At 36.9% G+C, this 20,904-nt stretch overlaps 2 protein-coding genes across 5 annotated transcripts in view; one reads left to right on the forward strand and one right to left on the reverse strand.

The window, feature by feature from the left end:
* LOC117403085 (ezrin-like) overlaps positions 1-15,866 on the forward strand; it is a 29,792-nt gene extending 13,926 nt beyond the window's left edge. For 2 of the 3 annotated variants that reach the window (XM_034004991.3, XM_059024188.1), the window contains exons 4-14: positions 1,339-1,434; positions 3,361-3,635; positions 4,117-4,200; positions 4,313-4,459; positions 9,341-9,437; positions 11,247-11,410; positions 12,099-12,229; positions 12,546-12,706; positions 13,009-13,101; positions 13,415-13,660; positions 14,093-15,866. In XM_034004991.3, the coding sequence (XP_033860882.1) occupies positions 1,339-1,434; positions 3,361-3,635; positions 4,117-4,200; positions 4,313-4,459; positions 9,341-9,437; positions 11,247-11,410; positions 12,099-12,229; positions 12,546-12,706; positions 13,009-13,101; positions 13,415-13,660; positions 14,093-14,257 (1,659 nt within the window). In that variant the 3' untranslated portion in view covers positions 14,258-15,866. The remainder of the gene's footprint in view (positions 1-1,338; positions 1,435-3,360; positions 3,636-4,116; positions 4,201-4,312; positions 4,460-9,340; positions 9,438-11,246; positions 11,411-12,098; positions 12,230-12,545; positions 12,707-13,008; positions 13,102-13,414; positions 13,661-14,092) is intronic. The other variant, XM_034004994.3, reaches the window with a different exon arrangement.
* A 1,037-nt stretch (positions 15,867-16,903) lies between these two features.
* Positions 16,904-20,904, reverse strand: part of LOC117402602 (synaptotagmin-like protein 3) — a 34,157-nt gene continuing 30,156 nt past the window's right edge. For both annotated transcript variants that reach the window (XM_059024187.1, XM_034003925.3), the window contains 2 exons: positions 19,443-19,648; positions 16,904-18,990 (listed from right to left, as the gene is read on the reverse strand). In XM_059024187.1, the coding sequence (XP_058880170.1) occupies positions 18,851-18,990; positions 19,443-19,648 (346 nt within the window). In that variant the 3' untranslated portion in view covers positions 16,904-18,850. The remainder of the gene's footprint in view (positions 18,991-19,442; positions 19,649-20,904) is intronic.

Here is a 20,904-nt window from a genome sequence, read left to right on the forward strand (position 1 = left end):
TTGTGAAACAGTATCTGTTACTTAAAAATGTCTAGTTGACATTTAATGGAAAAAGACACAACATAGCTCAGCTTACACTAAGGAGAGAGATGTAGTACAGATTCTGTTACCTGTGAATTATATAAAATTTTGCCTCAGTTTCTTTATTTTTCTGTTTGTCTCCTATGTGTAATATTACCATGAAGTAATATCTCAACATGAAATTAAATGCCACCAAAGTCTATAAAAATATTAGATATGTTCTTTGTTTTGTGGTATCATTCATTACTAAACACCCAACCCAATTGAGCACAGAGAAAGGGGTCTTTATACAGTGGCAAAATGTGCTTATAAATAGATCGAGAAATCCAAGTCACTAAAATGGAAAGACGAAAACAAAGCAGAAACCGTGGACTTTTAATGATGAACTTACTTCATCATTGAGCTTACTTGATTTGAAAAACGTCATGAACGACATACTTCTTACACTACTTGGTTTGATTTAAATGAGTAGCACACAACAAAATATGAAAGGTGAATTTTAACAAAGAACGACGACAACTTTTTAATGAAAAAAAAATATTGTAGCCTACTTCAATAAAAAACATTAGCCTGCTATATTCTATTAAACCAAAACAATAAAAAATAACGACCTGGTTCTCTCTCCCCTTTTTCAATGAATATAATTATATTAATAGAGAATAAAAACATACTAAGATAACAACTACATAGCCTAAGTTTAATTAATCGTTTTTGTAATCTACCAGCAGCTTTTGTTGCAGACACATCTGATAATAGTGTAGACCGTAGATCAAACCAATGTTCGTGTTGGGGTGCGATTTTTTTTTTTTTTTTTTTTAATCCATGTCGTCCTTCTGGAGTCAACTGAATGCCTTTTAATTTTTGTTTTTTTAAACAATTTAATGCAAAACCATAACAAAACATGTACACAGGCTTTTTTCTATTTATTATTTGTCCTGCCTTTAATTAATTTTTCTGCACGCACTACTACTTTGTATATGATGTAGAATACGTGAATGTAAACGTCTAACACTAGTACATTCAATACTCAAATAAACGTGTTATGATTTTGAATATGCGCTTCTTAAGGATGGTATTATTGTCATTGCTTGAGCCCCGGCACCTCTTTCTTTACAAATTAAGCATTGGTCAGAACTAATGACTCTAAGTGACTCAAGCCAGATTGGTTGTTCGACTCACGACCCAATTTTGGTGACTCGTTACAAATCTGACCTGGACAAATGCCAATATTAAATAAAGCAGTCCTTATCTTGAATTCTGATCATTTTAAATGTGTAAGATATGATTTATTCAGTGTGTCTTAATTCTATTTTACAGGTGGTTAAAACCATTGGATTGCGTGAAGTGTGGTACTTTGGACTTCAGTATGTGGACAGCAAAGGGTACCAGACATGGCTGAAGCTGGATAAAAAGGTAAAGGTTCACATCCTACCATTAGGATATATGGTGGATAACAGTGTGTGTCTTGTTTACGGAGATGAGACTACTGTGTTTTTTTTTAACTGATTCATTTGTTTTTATGACTGACCAAAAGTATTTTTTTTAATTAAATAAATAAACCCTAGAAGTTTACTGTACCTTCCAAAATGAGCAGTGAAATGGCAGTTATGACAATTTTGTCCTGCACATGCTTTGTGCTGAAGCAGCGGCCCTGGCTGGGTGCAGTGTAACTGTTTATCTAGAGCATTCTGGCCCTTTTGAAAGCCCTTGCTCTATCAGAGCTTTTTTGATCACAATATAATATGGAATGCGGGGGATGTAAAATGTGTTCTAAAAAAATGATTGCAAAGAGAATGTTACAATGTGCACAGTATAGTAGTTTTAAATAATGAGTTGCTGGGACATAGTTCGTGTACCTGTACTTTGAAGTTCATCTCAATTGTCTTGGCAGCAAAATTCAAGAATTCTGTACTATGTTTAGCAATTTCCATTAATCGCCCATATGTATTGTATGCAGGGCCTCTGCATTCAGGTGTTCCAGCTGTGGGATGTTCACATGGCTAGTTTTTATTATACACAACACTGTGGTATACCACACAGGTCTAGCTCACCAAAAAAAAAAAAACTTAAATTCTTCTGTACATTATTATTGCAGTACAGTTAAATGTGAAATATTGCAAGATGTCTTTGCTTATATAGTACAGCAGAACCTCAGGTATGACCACCAAACTTCACTGGTCAACCGAACAACCCACGTTTTAGCTGGAAGTGTGCAAGCACTCAACCATTCCTACAGTGCAATCGGAAACCAATTAAAAGTGCAAGGGTACTGAAATTTGAAGAACTGGGAAACACAAACGTGTGTCTCATTCAATTGAAAGAAAATATTTTAAAACTTTGCATTTATTGATTCATATTGTCTGATGGTCAACTCTGTCTCAAAGCACACTTTGGCTAAGAGAACACTTTGCTTGCTTCTCATGTATGGTACGATTTTAAAGCCTTTCAAACTATAACTGAGTATTGCATTACTGTGCTGTATCCTTGTATTATTCACTAGATTTAAGGCTGTTTATTAAAAACTCATTTTCAGAATTAGACATTGCAGACTTATGAACAACCTCCATTCCCAAGGTGTTTGTAAGTTTGAGGTTTTACAGTACTTGTGGTATAGAAGGGATACACCACACATTAAAGTAGTACACGTATTAGCTGCATTGCTACAGCATGATGCACATGGGCATAACACAAGATGTATTTATCTGAGAGAGTTCCTGGGAAAGTTTGCTTGCAACAAACTTTCCCAGGCTTTGAATATGCTTTGTTGTTGCTAATGTGTTTATTTATTTAACCAGGAGATTTACCCATTGAGACCGAGGCTTCATTTACAAAGGGGTCCTGGAAAACAATAAAGATAATTGCAATGTATAAAAGACAATTTACAATGTCACAATAAAAACAGATGCGATTCAAACTTAATCAGCAGCATACAGAGATCTAAAAATAGTAAAGATAAGTCATATCTATTTTAATGTGGTCTGAGGGAGAAGCATTAGCAATTTCCTAATACAATCTTTAATAGAATACTCATTTGGATGCCAAGAACAATGTTGTAATAAAGTTCATTTTGGACTACAATGCAGGTCTTTTCTTAACTTGATTTTGTGTGGTTAAGTTGTGTAGCTGATGTTTTCACCATGTAGTTGTACTTTATCTAACATTATGTTTTAAAGGATATCCAGATATGTCAAGGATTTAAAAAATTAAAATCAGACAGGAGGCACACATGGTCTGTGTATTTCCGCTAAGTCTGATATTCAAACCTGGGTGGATATTATTCTTTCAAATATGGCTTCTTTAATACCCGTTTCATCTTTTTTTTTTTTTTTTTCAAAAAAGGTTTCTTCCCAGGAAGTGAAAAAGGAAAATCCTCTGCAGTTCAAGTTTCGTGCCAAATTCTTCCCTGAAGACGTGTTTGAGGAATTGATCCAGGATGTCACACGGAGGCTGTTTTTCCTCCAGGTGAAGGAAAGCATCCTCAGTGATGAAGTCTACTGCCCACCAGAAACTGCTGTTCTCCTGGGCTCCTACGCAGTCCAGGCCAAGTTTGGAGACTTCTCCATGGAAAGTAATAAACCTGGATATCTGTCATCAGAACGTATCCTCCCTCAGCGGTAAGTGATGTTGTTACTGTGTGTGTCTCTGTGTCACTTTGAACGGTATCTTTTATACCGATTCGGATAAACCTTCATTGGCATAACTTTTGTTGTGGGTGTCAGGCCCTCAGTCATGGTGACCTCCTTTTGGAATGAGTTCTAACATGCCTGCAATTGGTTGGTCTGATGAAGGCAACAACTGCAGAACTGCTCGACCAAAATTCGATGAGACTTTACGTGAACCTTGAAATGATGTTTGACAGCATGTCCGTTTGTTATGGGTAGGGTGGTTGATGTCGGTTGTACAATTGGAACCCCATACAATGTCAGTGTAACTACTGCAGCCTTGGAGACATTCATTATAGTGTAGGTTTACATCTAGTTGTGTCAGCCACTGGAAGTTTAACTTTAAATCAGTATTTGCATGAGGTCTGTGACCTCGTCTGAATTGTAATACACTTAAATGCCCTTTTAACCCTCACTGTTTTGTTGTATTTAGTGTTCTGGAACAGCACACACTCTCCAGAGAACAGTGGGAGGAACGCATCCATGTCTGGCATGAGGAACACCGTGGAATGCTCAAGTACGTTGTGTTAGAGGCCTATTTAACATGATCACAGCCTCATACAAACATGTTGTGGGTGTATTATTTTTATTTTTTCACATTAAATAAAAAAAGTGTGCTCTTTTAACAGGGAAGATGCCATGCTGGAGTACCTGAAGATTGCCCAAGACTTGGAGATGTATGGCGTGAACTATTTTGATATCAAAAACAAGAAGGGAACAGACCTCTGGCTGGGTGTAGATGCCCTTGGAGTGAATATCTATGAAAAGGAAGACAAGTAAGTGACTCGATATTATTTTATTTATTTTTTTATTTATTAATTAATTAAAAAAAAAAAAAAAAAAAAAAAATTATAGTACCATTGAATGAAGAGTACTTCCTTTTCATGATTTTATTTAAAAGATCTATTCTGTACATGGAGCCATGTCTGCATAATTATCCTCCAAAATAAGTGCCAAAAATTATCCATGGTTACGTGACATTTTACATGTAGTATTGGATTCTGGGGATAAAGAAGGTACATGTCTGTAGCTTTTTTGCACGCTACCATTTTCACGTGTACAAGCTGTGGATATAGGTGTACAAGCCGTGGATACCTTTTCATGATACCGATGGTTTCTGACGTGCTTGTCATATAATAATAGGGTAACATTAATAAGTAGGGTGACAATTTGCTTGAGGCTGATGTAACCCAGTGATTCAGAGTATAGCTAGCAACTGGTGTCCTGAGGCAGGTTTAGCCTGTCCTATGACATTTTAAACCTGTACATGCTGAAGAGATGGGTCAGTGTAGTCGAATACACAATTAAACAAAAAAAAAAAAAACTATTCGAATAGCATACTGCATATTTGACGACATGAAAAAAGTATGTTGGCAACAAGTAGAATGCTACCGCTTGACAAGTGTTAAGAATCAGTGTTAAAACCTGCGCATTCATGTGAATGAGATTGACATATTAAGGACCCTAATTAATCATGCAATGCTTGTAACAGCAAAATTCTACAGTAAACGTATTCTGTTTGAAATTGTTGCCAATTCTGTTGCCTTGTTTTCGAATAATGTTAGTAGATCCCCTGCTTGAGTTCCCTTGTAATGACTGCACACAGCCGCTGTTGCTAGGCAGCCGTGAAACAGTTTCCGGGATCACGGCACCAGCTAACTTTAAAATTTGTAAACAAATGAATATAGCAAGTGCTGAAATGGAAGCCTAACGTTAGTAACGTTGAAATTAGAATGCTACTTTAGCTTTTATTTTGAATTTAAAGACATACTAAATGCTAAGCAGAACACTGCAATGACTAAGAAAACAGTGTGGAAGGAGTAATGTCAACATTTGCACTGACCATTAAAAGTACAACCAGGTATGTTCCTTGTTTTGAATTATTTGCAGGTTATTGAATAAAGCAAGTAACTTGAACAAAGAAATCTCGTCTTGGACATTGTTTGTATACTTCGTGAACCCGGCCGGTTCCTCCGGAGAGTGAACTTAAACTTTAGCGGCTTACACTTTTTATGCTGTCTGCTGTAGTACACATACGTATTTGCCTTTTTAGTCTTTGTTTCGGATATTCGAATACACTAAAATGTTGGCCCCCATGTATTCGAATAGGAAACTATTCGGAATTCGCATCCCTAATATGCTGTATTCACCTACCAGGTCTTGCACAATTATCTTTTGGAGTTACAAGTATGTGCTTGGCAGGTCTTGCACTCCTACCTGTGATGTGTACATTGAGTCATTCCGAGGGTGAAGGTGGGCCTGACCTGCCTGTCAAGACTGCCCCCCAGAGGAGAAAAAAGGATACGCATTCAGTTGATAAAGCATATGTAAAAAGGTTGAGCCAACAATGGTAAAATACTTGTGTAATTTGGAGTAATACCATTGGTTTTTACATACAGTATTCACCAATCCAAGTTAAAATAAATCACCAAGGACTTTTAGGATTTTGTTCACAGTAATTGGTTGCCCTTAGAAATTTTATTGACGTGATGGGCCTATGCAGTACCTGAAATTTGTCTTTTGAAATTACTCATCCTGTTTCTTTAACCAAATACAATTAATAAATGGATAAAAAGTGTAAATGGTCTAATTGAACGCTCAGCTTAGTTGTAAATACCTGTGCACCAGCGCTTCAGGAATTTCAACAGATACAATCTGCATTGCTGGAAAAAGCCTACCTTATGTATTGTTGGGAAATGATTTAGTATGTACGAATTAATATTTTCCATTCACAAGGTATGGCAACATAGTTACTAAAGTGCTGCAATCATTAGTTTCAGTAATTGGTAGGTGGAGTAAAGAAATCTTCAACATATCTGTGCAGGTACGGTACTGGTATGCACTACTTCTTTTAGTTTCTGCTGAGGTACTTGCTTCAGGAAAGGGAGTGGCAAGGACAGGGTGTTCTCTTCTTTAGACTGCTGAATGCTTCTCTCCTACAGTGACCTGAGCTGTAACCATGGATATGCACAGACTGGTTTTTCAAGCTGTGCAGCATTCTAGGTTGTAGCTTATGTGGCTACATACAAGTGCTTCCTCCTCCTGAGAAATAAACTGATTAATCCTTTGCAGGCAGTACAGGCACAACTTTCTCATGTGTTTGGTTTATGAATCACCCTGCATACAATAGGTAAAAAAAATTTCATATCTTGTGCTGCACAAACAGGTTATTGGATTGTTTGGGTTGAGCTCTCCACAGAAATCAGGTCTTTGGTGCTGATTGATCTAGTTTACTATTTCAAGTGAAACGGGAATCAGCTGCTTGGATTTTATATATAAATTTGTTGGTACCCTTACAGCTCATTGAAATAATGCTTCATTCCTCCTGAAAAGTGATTAAATTAAAAGCTATTTTATCATGTATACTTGCATGCCTTTGGTATGTCATAGAATAAAGCAAAGAAGCTGTGAAAAGAGATGAATTATTGCTTATTCTACAAAAATATTCTAAAATGGCCTGGACACATTTGTTGGTACCCCTTAGAAAAGATAATAAATAATTGGATTATAGTGATATTTCAAACTAATTAGTTTCTTTAATTAGTATCAAACATGTCTCCAATCTTGTAATCAGTCATTCAGCCTATTTAAATGGAGAAAAGTAGTCACTGTGCTGTTTGGTATCATTGTGTGCACCACACTGAACATGGACCAGAGAAAGCAAAGGAGAGAGTTGTCTGAGGAGATCAGAAAGAAAATAATAGACAAGCATGGTAAAGGTAAAGGCTACAAGACCATCTCCAAGCAGCTTGATGTTCCTGTGACAACAGTTGCAAATATTATTAAGAAGTTTAAGGTCCATGGAACTGTAGCCAACCTCCCTGGGCGCGGCCGCAAGAGGAAAATCGACCCCAGATTGAACAGAAGGATAGTGTGAATGGTAGAAAAAGAACCAAGGATAACTGCCAAAGAGATACAAGCTGAACTCCAAGGTGAAGGTACGTCAGTTTCTGATCGCACCATCCGTCGCTTTTTGAGCGAAAGTGGGCTCCATGGAAGAAGACCCAGGAGGACTCCACTTTTGAAAGAAAAACATAAAAAAGACAGACTGGAATTTGCTAAAATGCATATTGACAAGCCACAATCCTTCTGGGAGAATGTCCTTTGGACAGATGGGTCAAATCTGGAGCTTTTTGGCAAGTCGCATCAGCTCTATGTTCACAGACGAAAAAATGAAGCTTTCAAAGAAAAGAACACCATACCTACAGTGAAACATGGAGGAGGCTCGGTTATGTTTTGGGGCTGCTTTGCTGCGCCTGGCACAGGGTGCCTTGAATCTGTGCAGGGCACAATGAAATCTCAAGACTATCAAGGCATTCTGGAGCGAAACGTACTGCCCAGTGTCAGAAAGCTCTGTCTCAGTCGCAGGTCATGGGTCCTCCAACAGGATAATGACCCAAAACACACAGCTAAAAGCACCCAAGAATGGATAAGAACAAAACATTGGACTATTCTGAAGTGGCCTTCTATGAGTCCTGATCTGAATCCTATCGAACATCTATGGAAAGAGCTGAAACTTGCAGTCTGGAGAAGGCACCCATCAAACCTGAGACAGCTGGAGCAGTTTGCTCAGGAAGAGTGGGCCAAACTACCTGTTAACAGGTGCAGAAGTCTCATTGAGAGCTACAGAAAACGTTTGATTGCAGTGATTGCCTCTTAAGGTTGTGCAACAAAATATTAGGTTAGCGGTCCCATCATTTTTGTCCATGCCATTTTCATTTGTTTTATTATTTACAATATTATGTTGAATAAAAAATCAAAAGCAAAGTCTGATTTCTATTAAATATGGAATAAACAATGGTGGATGCCAATAACTTTTGTCAGTTTCAAGTTATTTCAGAGAAAATTGTGCATTCTTCGTTTTTTGTGGAGGGGTACCAACAAATTTGAGCACGTCTGTATATAAAATATAATATTACACACAAATTACTTTTTAATATTAGGATAATGGCTTCATAATGAGAATGCAGGACCTATACCTTATCTAAAATAACACAAGGTAGTCCAAGATTAGTGTTAATTGGAGTCTGTAATTAGCCAATTTTAAAGAAATGTCTTGGTTATTGTCTTTCTCACCAAGATGAAGTTGCTAATTCCAATATCATACATCATAAGTTACACCACTTATTATTTTTCTGAATTCTAAATGTGCAGTTTACGTACAATACATAGGCATATGTAACTCCATGCTACGGTTCTATCTAAAATGAATAGCACTAATAAAGAAAAATGCCTAGCACCTGTGGATTTGATGCAATTAAAATCTGGGACACAGGCTTCTCTTGAAAACAATACTTAAGCATCTAACCTGTTAATTGCATTAAAGTAAACATGTTGCACAGTTAATGCTTGTACAGACTTGAGAATCAAGTAATCCTTTTGGCAACGTCCCAGATCAAGCTTGTCAGGCAATATCAGGAACATCAAAGTACACAGGCATTGAAATGTTACATTTACAAGATATAGATAACTTGTCCCAGTATATTCCATCAATAATTTTGGCATTTTGTGGTTTCATCAAGAGTGTCTCACTGTGTGAGTTGCCTTGAAACACTTCAGTGTTTTAATCAACTGATCTATACAGTTTTAGTCTATTTCAGATGTCATGCTTGGGCTTAAAAAATATGGAAGGTGTAACATGTAACTTATCATTTCAGACTAACTCCAAAGATTGGTTTCCCCTGGAGTGAAATTAGGAACATCTCCTTCAATGACAAGAAGTTCATTATAAAACCTATTGACAAGAAGGCTCCAGTAAGTACAACATCCTTATAAAGCAAGTCTAGTGCCCAGGATACAGGTCATTATTTTTAATACGCTACAGTAATATGCATATACTAGTTTAGTGGTTTGTATCTAAAATGTCTTTATGCCCGAAAAACAGGTTTTATTATTGCAGTCAAATTTTAAAACATGACCTTATTTGGTTACCAACATTAGTGTTTTGGTGACCCATGACTATTGAATGGTGTACGTCAAAATCTAGTGGAAACAACCCACACATTCCTTGTAGAAGTTAAAAGGTAACTAACACAAATTACCCATCTTACAGTATTGTACCATTTCCCTGCTTTTATTTATTTGTTTGTACACTATTTAATTTTAACTATTTAAAAGAAGTTTTTTCTTCTTTTTATGTAAAATTATGCTTTCAGTTAGTCAGATTACTGCTAGAGCTAGGAAATCTCTGTGCAGTGTTTTGATGTTGCCATGGAAATCTTGTGTTGTGCCTATGAACATACCGTACATTGCAACAAGGTCCAATATTCCCTCTTGCTTGCTCACTCATTAGGGTTGCAACCAAAGAAAAACATCCTGTATTATCAAAACTAAAAATACTACATTTGCATATGTGCTATAAAGATTTTATTTCTGTACACAATGTCCTTTTTATGTTCCTTTAATCAATATAACTGACAAAACTGCACCTTCAGTATTAAACAAACTTGTGAAGCATAAAGGGAGAACTGGATGTGTTTTGCTGACCGCTAAATAAGGCTCACCTCAGTTTTACACTAAACTACCTAAACTGTGGTTTGTCTAATTCAGGTTCCAGTATAACCTGGCTCAAACCGCAGTACAATGAGTGCCTTGTTATCATTCCTTATGTGGTTGTTACTCATACTATGGATATGTATTTTGATGCCAAGAGGGTTGGTGATAGCTTGAGCAAAAAATAGTTGTTAAATTCAAATTTTAAACAAATGTAGAGCCGAGGGTTCACCGAAGATTGGTTGCTATAGCATTTGGCTGGTTGGCAATTGGTGTACATTATTTTTGAAACATTTTAAAATGATTTGACTTAAATACTCAATATAGTAAACTGCAGTAGGTAATTCCATTCAAAATCTGTTTCTTCTCTCCTGTGAGTAAAAATTGACTTAACAGTTACAGAAGTGCAGTATCAGGTCACCTAGCAAAACGGAGTGTGCTAGTACAGAACAGAGAAAAAAGCAAGTGTAGCTTAAGGCAATCAGATAAACAAAACCCCCAAACAGGTTGCATGTAGAACTAAAGAGGATGGCAAAGTTGAGATTTGTGCTGTAGTCTTTACAATTGTATTTGATTTATTTTCTCCTTTGGTGTGGATATTCTTAGCACAAGTTATAGAGATAAGTGATGCAACCTGCTTCTCTGTGTTACTTTGCATTTTTACATGCTTATTTAATGGATATAGATGTTGGGTGATGTTTGTTACTGACATACAACCACAGTGTTGTAGATGGAAATGAAAAGCACATATATTAAAGTACTTTACCTTGGGTCATTCATTTTGGGTTATTGGATTCAGTAATTTCCGATTTTACAATCAGCATCTGTTTGCAGATGAAAGTATGTATTTAGACCTTCTCGTCTTTCCAATACAGTACCTTTTGGAAAGTGGCTTATTGTATTTCAGCCTGTGACCTATATGATTCATAATGTCAGCACTGGCAATATTTAAAGTGCGCTTGCAGAAGGTGCATCGTTTGTTTCTATCCCACAGGCCTGGTTTTGAAAGGGTTGACTATTGATGAAAGTTTGAGGCAGACAATAGGAAACCTCTTTGTTGTGTGTTTTCAGGACTTTGTGTTCTATTCGCCACGCCTGAGGATTAACAAGCGCGTCCTGCAGCTGTGCATGGGGAACCATGAGCTGTATATGCGGCGCAGGAAGCCTGACACCATCGAGGTGCAGCAGATGAAGGCACAAGCCCGTGATGAGAAGCACTACAAACAGATGGAGAGGTGGGTCTCCTACATGGCTGGGGTTATAGAGTAATTCATGTGTACTATTCTGTATAAGTTGCAATATCCTTGCTAGCTGACCTGCCTTATCCCTGATCTTGTTTAGTCCCCTTTATGTAAATAGGGCAAAGCTGCTTTTTAGGGTATTTTCAGTGAAAAAAAGAACTATGTAGAGAAAGCATAACATTGCATTATTGTCCTATTTTCATAGCATAATTTTGCTGTACTGTATGAATTTCTTAAAACGCCTGCCATGCTTTCTTTCTTGGTTTAAAAAGTATTTGTGGTAACTGTGGCTGCCACAAGAGAAAACATTAAAAAAAAAAAAAAATTAAATGCACTTCTGATCTTTAGAACTAGAACGATTAACTGCTTATCTAAAAGATCTGTGTTTATACTTGAAACTTCCTTAAAACTGTAATAATCAGAATACACGAATATAACAATATTTGAAAATATATATATTTTTCCATCAGTTTTTCTTGATATGTTGTCAATTCCCAATTCCCACCTGTCTGTCAGTGTATTGCCACAGAAGTCTTGTGTAGTGCAGATACCCATCCACTCCCCACCCCCAAAATCATCAGTCCCTCAAGGAGTACAGTATCTGCTGAGTGCATGTTTGTCTGCATGTCACTTTTATTGTCCTCCCCTGCCTTTGTTAACACTGGTCTGCTCTTATCTACAGAGCACAGCTGGAGAGTGAGAAGAAGAAAAGGGAGACCATTGAGAAGGAGAAGGAGCAGATGGAGCGAGAGAAGAGAGAGCTTGAGATGAGGCTGCAACACTTCCAAGAGAAGACCATTAAAGCAGAGAGAGGTAAGGCTCCGTATTCATACTTTCCGGGGAACTGGATTAAAAGAAAATAGGAAGCAGAGTGTGGGGCAGTACAAGGGTTGGTGGTGTTGGGGAGTGGGGTGGAACGACTGGTAAGGGATGGCCAGGGAGAAAACAAATCTTAGCAGTATGACATTATGCTGTGGACAAAATATCATAGTTCACATGTCATAATATTCAAAGGGTTGTGTGCTACATTTCTCTTAAGAGATTCGTCATAGTAATGGGTCTAGAGTTTGAGGGGTGGTGCTGTGCCCTAACTTCACAGACCCCTCCTGATTAACTCTTGGTCTTGTAGATTTGCAAGAGCAGATGAGGAGAGCCATTCAGCTGGAGGATGAGAGAAGAAAGGCAGAACAAGAGGCAGCGCGTCTGGAGGCTGATCGCCAGGCTGCGCTTTTAGCCAAGGAAGAACTGGCCAGGCAGGCTGAGGACCAAATGAAGAGCCAGGAGCAGCTGGCAAGTTATACATTGATACATCTGCTTCCAGGACTAGTTTCTTCTTTTAAAAGACTGAAACATGACTTGTGTTGCATTTTATCCTAACAAATTGTAGTTTGTGGAACAAGATACACAAGGATTTAAGGGGGTTTCTATTTAATTCATTCTGTTTTTACTTGATTTTATTTTATAACTGCCTTGTTCATATTGAATGTTCATTTCTATTTTAGAAAAGTAACTTTATGACACAGCTGCAATACAGTGGTGCATAATGTGCTTTTTTTTGGTATCACTATTAAATTGGAACTGTTTTGTGACAGGCTGCAGAGCTGGCAGAATATACAGCCAAGATCGCACTTCTGGAGGAGTCCAAGAAGCGTAAGGAGGAGGAAGCTGACCAGTGGCAGCACAGAGTGAGTTTTCTGTTTCTGAGGCCCCAGTGCAACACCAAGTTACTTAACAGAAATATAATTTACAGTTTTGAGTGGATTCTTTTTTTCTTAAACCTTTTTTTATGGGCCATTATATTTCATATACAGTAACTTCACTTCAGAAAGATAATTTGAAACATACAACTTTGATTTATTTATTTAAAAGAAAAAAAAATGCTTCAGTGAGTTTGGGAAGTAAGCCAGTCTAGAGCTGGCATTGGTGGTATTAACCAAACACCTGGTTTCCTTTATTATTACTAATATGTGAACCTTTTATCCCCATCCTTTTCCTCAGGCCACGGAAGCCCAGAAGGACTTGGTAAAGACCAAAGAGGAACTGCACATGGTGATGACAGCCCCTCCACCACCACCCCCTCCCCCAGTGTACGAGTTTGTGGAAGACAATGAGCAGGAGGATGTTGAGGAGACCAATAGCACCTACAGCGCCGAGCTGCAGTATGAGGGCATTGATGACCACCGCAAGGAGGAGAACCGGATCACTGAGGCCGAGAAGAACGAGCGCGTCCAGAAGCAGCTCATGGTAAGAACAATAATCCCATTCCCTGATCAGATGAAGTGTACCGCCTTCCAGTCGCCTCCCAACCCGTCTACTGAACAGATTAAATGTAAATTGAAAATGCAAAGCAGTTTTAAATTGTTGTACTGTAGAGCATCAGCCGTTTACAAAGAGAACATTCAATCCTTTCTTGTTATCGGTCCAATCTGTCCTAGGGTCAAAAGAGAAACACTTCCGTGTAATGTTTCTTTTTGCATTTTTTGTTTTCTTTCCTTGATATATTTTTGGTACAGGATTTTTTTAAATAAATTCTAATTTTAAATACATTATTTTTTTTGTTTGCCTCAATAAATTTCAAATAGTGTTTGTTTGAATGTTTATTTGTTCCAGCACTAATCACTCCCCAACTGCAGTGTTTCAGTTCTTAATGGATTTCTGTCCCACTGTCTTCCCCAGGCTTTGAGTTCAGAGCTGGCCCAGGCCAGAGATGATAGTAAGAAGACCCACAATGACCTGATCCACACTGAGAACGTGAGGGTTGGCCGTGACAAGTACAAAACACTGAGGCAGATCCGACAAGGCAACACCAAGCAGAGGATCGATGAGTTTGAGGCTCTGTAAATCCCTTGCTGCACTGTGGGCTTGTAGGTACATACTGCAGTACACTGTCCCAAATGCAGATCTCTCACCTTTTTTGACTTTCTGAGTGGTCAATGTAGGAGCTTGTAGTATTATTGTAAAAAAATAAATAAATAAAAATTAAAACACTGGTTTTCACCAAGCAACAGTATATCAGAGGACTGCTGATTCATATAGAGCGCAATACAGTTTGGTGATAACAGGTGTGAAGATTGATTGATTGATTGACTGGTTGATTGATTTAAAAGGCACAATGTGTTTTAATTTTATAACATTCCAGTGCCAAAACTTATCAGATTTATTTCTTTCACAATTATTTTAGTTTTTTGGTAGCCCAATTACCTTTCACCACATAATTGCCATTAATCTAAAATGTTTTAAATATACTTCTGAATTCCTTTGCAAGGGATAACGGAATACAGACACACAAGGAAGATCGTTGTAGTTTGATTTGTGCTTGGTTTACAATAGAATACGTGTAGCCAAATAGCGTGCCATATAAGCTAAGGGAGCTTTGAAGCCAAAACTAAACCCATTGTTTGTACAGGGCTGCATAGTGTTTTAAACCATATACGATGGTATATTATATACAATTTGCCCACAGCTGAAGGCTGTGACCTTTGACTTCAAGAACTGAATTATTAATTTAGAGATGAAAGATGTTTTGCAGAGGCCACTCAGAAATGAAGATGAGAAAACAGTATAAAAACAATTTCAAATTACTAGCAGAACAGCACTTTTTTTTTTTTTCTATATTTGAAAGCACATTTCCATACACATGTTTAATATTCCTGGATAACCAATAATATTGAATGGTTTATTATTTATACACTGGTCATTCCAATAAAAAAGGTAATTGATTTTGTTTTGTATATTTTTGCTACATAGTATATTGAAACAGTTAAAGTTGTGTAATAAAGTTCCTGCGACTATATATCAACCAAAATAATGTAGGTTTGTGTTGAGTCTAGTTTCTAAAGATGACTTAGTTGAAAGATCTATTTGTAAATGTCATTTTTTTACTTTTAAAATTCAACTTTCATGAAATTCTTTGTATAAATTAATCTATAGCAAATAACATTTCTAGATGTGTTATTTATAACAAAACAATGTTTTAAAGCTAATGGCATCTGCATTTTGTAAGACTCCACAATTGAAGTGAGATATATATATATATATATATATATATATATATATATATATATATATATATATATATATAAAATCTCAACTTTTTTCACATGTCTTTTTGCACCTTTTCTAATCACTACACAATGATGAGTAATGCAAAGGAGACTATCACTGACTATCACCATGTTTTAATAAGGTTACAGTTAATAATGGGTTGAAATTAATAGTGTTCAGGTATCTGGGTTTTTTTTTTTCTATACTGCTTTTAACACATTTCAGATAACCATGTCTGTCTTTTCTTTATTTTTATTCAACATGTGTAGTTACAGAATGTTTTTGTTTAGTGTAAACAGGCAGCAATGCTCCTCCACTACATACTTGCTGGTTTGTATTGAAACTGAGTACACTTTTTACTAAGGTGTTCATTAAAACATTTTTGGCAATAAAGATCTGCAAAAAACTTATGTTTTTGTCTTTTTCATATAATAATCACCAATGGCTTTGTATAAATACAACTGCACATATGGACATATTTCTGCACAATGTCTTTGAGATGTGAAAGTGAAATTAACCCTACTACATTGATCAAGTCTTAGGTTAGTATTTAAGTTCATATGCATTACATATGTTTGTTTTGTTTTTTTTTTGCAGCTTTCCTTTTGCTGAAATATACAAAATATATTCTCTACAGATTAGTCTCTTTCAGATTAGTTTAGTGATCTGCTGTTTTGAGTGGAGCTAACTTTCCTAACCCTGGTTTCAATGTTGATAGAGTAAGTTGTTGCTGCTTTTTCTTTCTTTCTTTCTTTCTCTTTCTTTTGGTGTTTGCAATTATTCTTAGTCGTTCCTATTGCAATTGCTCATAATGGTGTTTTTTTATTTATTTTTTATTTTTTAGATACAGTTTGTGATAAGGTGCTTTGACTTGTATATTGACAGTAATGCAAAAGAGAAAAAAACTTGATTTAGTTTGTAATTTAATGTAATAAACAGAAATATTATTTTTCAATCTATATACTGGCCTCTGATTTAGCTAATTTTGAGCACGCTTTTCTGAAGATAAGACCTAAACGGCGTATGGCCATTTGTTAGAGAAGAGTTTCCACATGGAACACCTTACTTTCAGTGTGACAGCTGGTTGGCACCGGTATCGATAGAAGCAACACCAGAACCACTTCTTGAGTTTGGATGGTCTGCCTGGCCATATGGCAATGATAGATTTAGGTCATGTTGAACTTTTTTTTTTTTTTTTTTTGGGGGGGGGCACCCACTGCTGTAATGTGTAATTTATTTGAGGAATCTTCTACCACTGCCTGATTTGTCATCAATTAGACTTTGACTAACATTTTATTTAGCCATGCATGTGCACCTAATGGGACAATTAATGTATTCCCAGGGGAAAAAATATATTTGTAATAGGTTCATAGAAAAACGTATCCCAAAATAGGACATTTTAGTTGAATCTTGTGAAAGCAATTTATTATGATGATGGTACAGAATTTAATATGTTTAAAAAAAAAAAAAAAAAAAGGTAACAGATTTAACAGTTATGACCAGATGCAACTGATACAATATATTTCTGTTTTGCTATGTGGTGTAACTAAAAATATATTAAACTTATTAAATATTATGCAGTCTCATTTACAAGGGCTAATACCTACCTCCCCTCACTTTTACATAGTATACAAAGACTAAAAATCAATACAATTAAGTTTTGGATACCTACAGCTATGGCCACGGGTTTTTCATTACCTAATTTTGCTTCATAAAGTCAAATGAAACCTGCTGAATAATGTTACGTTAACATATTGAATTACATACCGCTTGGTAGTTTTCCATATACTTAATGAAAACTGACAAATGAAAAAATGTGACATTTCAAAATCTAACATGAAATACTGCACTGCTATGGCTTCCGGTAGACACTCGCAATATCATTTTGTAGTTTATTTGATTTACATGATAAATAAAACACCTAAACTATGTTCATAAATATTTTATTTTTATTTTGTCTCAATCCTTAAATTCTAGGTGATGCAAAACTTTTGGCCATAGCAGTACATGTCAAAATTAATCGCCCCTCATCACTTTGGCATGTGGAGTATCCAATTATACCTCTACTGTACAATACAATTGTATTCTTGTTCAGATTACTGTAATTTCTATTGAAAAATACACTGAAGAGTAAATAAAGTCCTACTGTACATTCTTACATTCTAACCGTTAAATGCAGACATTTCAACTTTCCAACTGACCTTCCACTGTAAATGCACGTCAAATGTATGCGTGTGTGCTATTCAGCAGCATATTATCTTTTCAGAGCTGTGGTGGTTCTATACATTATATTGTAGTCTGTGTATTAATGTGTTTTGCAATATACGTGCATAGGTTTCAGGTGCGTGATAAGCATTCAGGTTAGTAACATAAAATAAAGGGGGGCTCAGACACAATATTACAGCATGTCTTAGAGAGTCCTGCATCGGGTCGGGTACTCGCGGGTCGGGTTCAGGTTGGAATGTGAACTTTTTCACGGTTTGCGGTTCGGGTGCGGGTCCAAAAAAAAAATTGGGGGGTCTGAATTTGAATCACCTAAAACGTTTTCTGTCCTTTCAGCGTACTCGTCTGTAACCCTTTCCCAAATAATTAGAATGTACCGGTATTTCCAGCTAAAGCAGGAGGCGATCAGATGACTAAGCACTGTTGTTCTCGCTTTTTTGACACGTCGCAAGATCTTTTTATCACGTCTGCTTGGTGATATTAAAAATGCCTGTGGACGAGGTGAAACAAAAGATAGCGCAGGATTTACATCATGTAGTGGATAATAGTTTGAGGGTAAATCACAAGTGTGGAATTCGTTTGGAATCATAACGAATGAAAATAATAAACGTGACTGGATTTGTTGCTTGTAAAACCTGTCATTATGTTTTTGTAAACGACAGCCACACAACTCTGTGGAAGCACAGGTGTAGCTCCCTTTCAGCTGGTGGCACGAAAGGAATAGACAGGTATTTTATAGTAAATTAAGTAGAGACAGTTCATGTTAAAATATATTCAGACCATTGTGTAAACTCAATCCATGGAGAATGGTAGAGATATCTGTGTGTGGATGTGAGCGTGAGAGAGTCAGTCGACGCAGGCAGTAGGTAAAGGACAAACACTTGCAGGTTCAGGTCGGGTTGCAGGTCTTATTAAAACGGGTCGGGTCATGGGTAAGAAGACAGTGTTGCAGCGGGTTCGGGTTGGGTCCTGTAGTAGCGGGTCCGGGTCGGAAGTGGGTCGTAAAAATCGGACCCACACAGGACTCTAGCATGTCTTGGTCTACAGTATATTCTTCGCTGGCTCCTACAATTTTAGGACCAACAATATTAATGTTCTACAAGCTGTATCTTACTATTGCACAAATAGGTGAAAGGATCCATAAAGATGCATTTGGAACTGGTCCTGTTAGGTTTTCATCATGTACTCCATATTTGGATGAAGTGTAAGTGTGGTGTCATTCCAAGTGTTTGGTCTCCTCAGAATGTTTTGCCAAGATTGTCCAGAAGCGACTTCCACCATGTCACGGGAGTCTGTTGACAGTATCCCTGTTTAATGTATAGACAAAAAATTTTTATATATATATATATATATATATATATAGATATAGATATAGATATAGATAGATAGATATAGCTCATATTGATATTTGTGTAACACTGTTTAGTATTTCTTGGTTTTTGTGTTTGTGTAAATTATGACATTTTAGAGATGTTATTACCAGGGTATTATACCAGTTTGTTCTTTAAACTTTAAGATATGAAAATGTAACTTTATCAGTCAGCCCAAAGGACAGTATTAACAATTTAGAGATGTAACAGAAAATTAGGTGGAAACCCCTTAAAAATACTGAATTAGATGATGGCATAATGGAATACTTACACAGATAGCTATATGCTAATATAACAGTGACAGACCTCTAAGTACCAGTACAAGAATAAACCTAAAAAAAACAGGGTCACAAGTCAGTCACTCTCTATTGCCACCAGGATAGTCTTACCCCTCTCTAGTCGGACTCCCCCCAGGAAACGGTCGGTGACGCCAAAGGCAGCATGGTCCCAGACAGTGATATCAAGACAGGAGTCCAGCAGTTCACACAGAAGCACATCGCTGAACACAAGCTGGTGGTTCCACTGTGGGCAAGCTTTCTTCTTAAGCACTGGAGTCTTCTGTTTCAACTGCCTATTGTCTGGAAGTATTAGGCACCTGAAAACAAAGGACATAGGCATTATACATTTTGAATATGTTTTCATATTGGGCCATGTTTTCATACAGTATTTATTGGGCTTTTCTTATTTTTATACTGTACATTCCAGAGGCTAGAAGACACTTTTTTACACAGAGAGTGGTGAGTATATGTATGGAATGGGTTACCGAGTCCTGATGGAGCTCCTATGTCTTTGTGATGTCTAAAGAACCGAGTAGGCATAGATCCGGGATGAATCATCTATCAGGAACCTGACAAGCATTAATGGGCCCAATGACCTCTCGTTCACTAATCTTGACTAAAAAATTAACTAAAAAAACAGTTGAAAATCCACAATCAGCCATTCATTTGAACTGTTTGCAATCCTAAATTCTGTCATGCAACTCTGAATACAAAACTCAGCTCTGGAGGTGTGTATTGATAATGTAACGCATACACATTTTAGGTGTTCTTAGTATAGTGTATTCTGCATAATAATATAATAATGTTTTGAAGCTGCAGTTAAGTGCAGTCATTCCAAATCCAATACAAGTACATTCTGAAAAAATGTGTAACATGATTCCACTGTAATGTACAGTAACAGGAAAGTGATTAAGTTGATTAATTAAACAATTAAGTTGATTAATTAGCAACTCAACAACATCTCATTAGTGACAATGTGTCTTTTGTTTTGGTAGTATTAAGATGTTCATACCCTGGTCATAAAATGTTACTTTAAAGAACCCGTATAACATCCATATAAGCTATGACAATACCTGTAAGAAGTATTGGACCTTTCTGTGCTGTTTCCTATCTTCCTGGATCACTTGAAATAACTTTCAGTACTTTTTCGGCATTATGAACTGCTTTAAGCTACTCCAATCTACCCCTGAAGCTTGTTTACATATGGTTGCAGTCCTGGAATTAGCATCTTCATTCCTTCTGGCATGGTGCACCACAATAAAAAATGTCGTATGATACACCTATTATTCTTACTCGAATTGTAGCTCAGGTTGCTAAGGCACAGTCTGCCTTGCTTGGGTCATGGCTGCTGGTGCGCACACAGGCTCCAACAAATTAAACTGGTGCCGTGACTCAGATTCTCAGCCAACCACCAAGATTAATTCAGTCTTGGGATCATGACTGCTTGTATGGTATGGTGAGAGTGGTGATTATGGACTATTTGGCCACTGGTCCCACCTGTTAAGGGGAGAAGAAGCCACTGCCCTATGAAAGAGGAACTGATCTGGTGGTGAAACTCAGGTATTGACCGCTG

Source organism: Acipenser ruthenus, chromosome 5, assembly GCF_902713425.1.
Source record: "Acipenser ruthenus chromosome 5, fAciRut3.2 maternal haplotype, whole genome shotgun sequence".
Lineage (NCBI taxonomy): Eukaryota > Metazoa > Chordata > Actinopteri > Acipenseriformes > Acipenseridae > Acipenser > Acipenser ruthenus.